We start from the raw sequence: 4,570 nt of genomic DNA on the forward strand, positions 1-4,570 counted from the left end.
CCTTCCTACTCTCAGGCAGATCAACACATCTCCCCAGCTTAGTGTCCTCTGCAGACTTACTGAGAATGCACTCCACTCCTTCATCCAAACCATCAGTAAAGATACAAAACAGGATGGGCCCCAGTACTGAACTCTGGGGAACACCACTCACAACCATGGCTCTGATGAGCTTCAGTGTCCAAAGTAAGTATCTGCAAGGTTCTATTAAGTAAGAGTTTTATTTGTGCTCTCATTCTCTTAGGAGGAACGTGATAAGGGCAGGAGGGAAGTAGATGTGGAGCCAGGAGGCAGTCTGGGTGTCAGTAGGCATCAATGGTTTCCTAGATCCAGTCAAGGTAATTGCAGACCTTGGTGTAAACTCCAGGATAACCTTTCAGAGCACATCCATATCCCCAGGACACAATTCCTTGCACTTCTCCATTGCACACAACTGGTCCACCTGAGTCACCCTGGAGAGAAAAATTTAGAAGCATAAGCTGATTTAGAAGCAGAATCTCGTCTGGAAAGACTGTGACCTGGTACAAAGAATCTAGGGAATGCACAGGGAAATGCAGCAGGCCCTGAGATGGGAGCACAGGCAGATACCAGTCCTTGTTTGCTGGACTCCCTTAGTTCCTAACAATTCACGGTGACTATATTGTTTTCCCAGCAGATCTGGCTGGACTTGCTATTTTTGGTGAAGTCCATGCAGCAGCCAAGCCCTGCTGGAAAGGCACTGTGTCAAAAAAGAACACTAGATGATGAGGCATCCTCTCTAGTCCAAGGGTAGTGAGGCGCTGGAAGAGATTGACCAGAGAAGTTGTGGATGCCCTATCCCCCTGGAGGTGTGCAAAGACAGGTTGGATGGGGTCTCAGGGCAGCCTGATCTGGTTGGCGGCAACCACGACTGCCTGTGGTGGGGGGTTGGAGCTCAATGATCTTTAAGGTCTCTTGCACCCTAAGCCATCCTATGATCCTATGAGAAGGCCTAAGCATGCTGCCAAATGTTGAAACACACCATACAGTCTGGGGCACCCTGTGGTTGTGTGGCCCAGGGCTCTGCACCAACATCAGCTCTTACCTGGCATGAGTCTTTCCCACCCTCCAGGAACCCAACGCAGATCATGTTGCTGGTGATTTCACCCGGGTAAGCCTCTTGGCACTCTTGGTCACTCAGAATTGGAGCATTCAGGCACTGGAGAAGTTCGGGGTAATAGTCTGCCAGGAGAGTAAGGACAACGTTTGTTCTTTCCCTGAGACCCAGTACTGTCAGTTAACAAAAAGACCTGAAGGCCTATCTGCAAGCCATCCATGAGAGCCATCCAGGAAAGTAGAGTATAGCAAACCCTTAAGCTACAGGAGCAAATCTGACATGCCTTGTATGCTGAGGCATACTGGCAGGGCAGTGTGGTGACCATGCAGGCAGAACAAGGAAAGAAGTCAGGTGAAATGTGTGTGGAGTCTCATGAACATGGTGGTAGAGCGGGAGAAGCGCAAACAGCTGCTTGCAGTGCGTGCTGATACAGCCATTGCTCAGCGTGTTTCCCCACCCTGAAATCAGGCACTCGGTCCCCGCACTGGCACAGGCACTGAGCAGAGCTATGGGTTGAACATCAGTAGTATATTCCACTGCAGATTCCAACTTGATCAACATAATGTCATTATCAATGGTTCTTGAATTGTATTTAGGATGGCGAACGATTACTGATGAACTCCTGACTACTTCACTGTCTTCCTGAACATCGATGTTGTACTCTCCCAGTCTCACTTGTATACGGCTGCAACATTGCCAACAGAGAAAAACAGCAGTTAGCCGTGGGTTGAACAGCTTCGTGCCCCATGGGGTATGCAGAATCTTGGAAGAGAGTAGGAGAGTGCTGCCCTAATCAAAGGTTGATGTGTCACAGAGCTCTAAAAACTTTCTGATGTTGTGGAAGACAGAGTCTGGAAAGCCTTGCCAGGTGGGCATCCTGTCCAGCGGATGACAACAGCGGATCCTGTCCTCAGCTTGCAGCTGTGTCAGTGGAGGATGGATGGATGGAGGACTCCAGACACCTAGAGCAATGCTTCAGAAAGGGAGATAAAGTCTCCCACTGCAGGGAAGCACGATCCCTAAGCTGTGTTCTCTCTGCACAGAATGTCCTAAATTTCAGACAAAGAAAGGTCCACAGGGAGGATCTGAAGGAATGAAAAAGAACAAAATGGTAATAGTAAGCCATGCAAATGGGAACAGAAAGGCATGTTATGGTGCACAGAAAAGGATGATAAGAGTGCAAAAGTATTGGAAAGATCATGTAGAGAAGTGAGACCGAGTGTAGAGTTTCTCCTTTGGTCCTCAGGTATACCATGCATTGTATTGCCCCATTGGATTGTAATCTCTCGTGAGGCGCCCGAGTTCCAGATCTGATGTGTTTGCAAGATTTGACTAGAACCTATCCAGATACTCAACCCAAGCCATACTTACGATTTATAGCAGTGAGCCGCTGACAGGACCCACTGGCTGTTGATGAGGGAACCTCCACAGAAGTGATACCCAGAGTTTAGGGACACCTGGTAGGGAACCGAATGCTCTGGACAGGTGTAGCCTCCCACAATCTTGTCATCATTAGCACCTCCCGGGAAAGCAACTGCAAGAAAGAGAATTGGGTTTCACAGCTCCTGGCCTGACTCCATTCTCTTCAAGTGTAGCAACAGCCAGCGAGCTACAGACAAATTAGCAAGAGCCAAAGGAGCATGAAACTTCAGAAATCTTCACACAACACCTGAAACATCCTGCTGACTTCTTCCATCCAGTGCTGCTCTGAAATGTGAGGCTTTGTCTTTACCACCTCAAGTCAGGAAGAGAACAAAAGAGTAGAAGCTGCCAGAGAACCTCACAAATTAACTGTATGCAAGCTTCACTGTGTTCCTTCCATTCGGAACATTTGGAACAGAATGCAACAGCTATGGCATGGTAGACAGCTCGTGGTGGTCATCTATGTAGTGTGCAAATTGGAAGAGGGCAAATGCACTTGAGAATGTTGGCAGAATTTCTAATCTTCTGGGGGGAAAGAAGCAATGAGCAAGGGAGAAGGGAAACGCTGGTAGCAAAGGAATCAGGGTAAACAGAAAGACCCTGTGGAGCTGGAGAAGAACACAAGAAAGAATGTCTTTGAATGTATGAAACGATGTATTTGAATGTGAGAAAGAACGTGTTTGTTGAAGCCAATGGAACAGTGGTAGCCAACCTTTTTTGATTGCACATCCCTATCAGCAAAAACCCTTTCAGCACTCCTGTCCCTCCCTGCAATATATGTATGTTCACTCATTTGCAAGTTATGTATACGTACTACCACAATTCTAATGTTTTCTTCCCACACCCTAATGGATCCTCTTGCATATCCCAGGGTGCACACTCCCCATTTCAGAAACCACTGCACAAGCACGTTGCAGGTGAGAAGCCTGTCTCTGACCACCAATTACAGATGCCAAGTGCAGAAGATACAAAACCCATCCCCAGACCCTTCCTGGCCTTCATCAACTCAGGGACTTGACATTTGTTGGTCAGGTGGGACGTCTTTCAACCTTGTAGCTTTTGAAAAATTTTTTTACGCAAATGTGTCCCCCCACTTTGTGAGGCTGTGTAAACCTTTTGCACCCACAAAAATACTGCAGAAAGGGATTCACAGCTTTCCTAAAAGAAAAAAGTTTGGTGCCAGACTACCTACCTTTGTCAGATACTCCCTAATTCTTGTACAGAAAGAGACTGCCAGCCCCTCATAGTTTTGTATGCCTCTGTCATATCCTACCTTCTCTGTCTGTCTAGGAGGCTGATATAGAAGAAGAAAAGCAGAATAGTCTGCCACTGGAGAAAGGCGAAATGCAGGTAGAGAGGGAGAGCTGAGAGGTTACGAGAGAAGGTAAGCTGAGCTCAGAAGCTCATACCAGCTGCTCCCAGGCAGGAGACAATCAGGAAGAGAGAATTCATGGTGCTTCCACCATCAAGCTCTGTGACATGTACAAAGACTGGCCTCAGAAACTCCTCCGCTTTATGCTCCCAGAGAGCTTTATCTTTGCCAGCCCACGGTCTCCCCAGCTTTAACTTTCCCAGGGCCTTGCATCAGCCTGGACAAATTTACTTATTTTATCTGAGTGCAGTGATGATACAGCTGACTACAATACCTAAAGCAGAAACTCGTATTTCTAGAAATGCAAGCTGACGTTGCTTGTTCTTTGGTAATATCTAAGAAAGCTGCCCTCCATTCAGCAGCCTGCCTTCCTCAGTGCCTCTGGAGCCACCAATACTTTGCTGCCTCACTGCGTTAAACAAGATAACTGCTTGCAGATGGAGTCGTATACCTCAGGAGTTTATTTTTGGAAAGAGCTGAAAAATGGGCCTATGGGATGTCCTCTTGTAGTGGGCAGAAGAGAATATTTACCATTCATGAAGCAGTATATCTTCTTTAAAAAGAGGAAGAGGGTGGAGAGAACATGTCAGGATTTTAACCTGAACTCAGAGGAGTTCATTCATTATCCAACAGAATGGCCTGAATTCTTCACAGAATCACAGAAACACCAAGATTGGAAAAGACCTACAAGATCATCCAGTCCA

At 47.0% G+C, this 4,570-nt stretch overlaps 1 protein-coding gene across 1 annotated transcript; it reads right to left on the reverse strand.

The window, feature by feature from the left end:
- Positions 1-229: 229 nt before the first annotated feature.
- Positions 230-3,946, reverse strand: LOC122191127 (trypsin II-P29). The gene is made up of 5 exons (XM_042891317.1): positions 3,904-3,946; positions 2,444-2,606; positions 1,504-1,757; positions 1,061-1,197; positions 230-449 (listed from the first exon to the last, which is right to left on the reverse strand). Exons 1-5 carry the CDS (start codon positions 3,944-3,946, stop codon positions 321-323), a joined length of 726 nt encoding a protein of 241 aa, XP_042747251.1. The 3' UTR covers positions 230-320.
- Positions 3,947-4,570: the final 624 nt, after the last annotated feature.

The sequence above is a fragment of the Lagopus leucura genome, unplaced genomic scaffold (assembly GCF_019238085.1).
Source record: "Lagopus leucura isolate 7727_CA_CO unplaced genomic scaffold, USGS_WTPT01 36955-0_obj-0_obj, whole genome shotgun sequence".
NCBI classification, from domain to species: domain Eukaryota; kingdom Metazoa; phylum Chordata; class Aves; order Galliformes; family Phasianidae; genus Lagopus; species Lagopus leucura.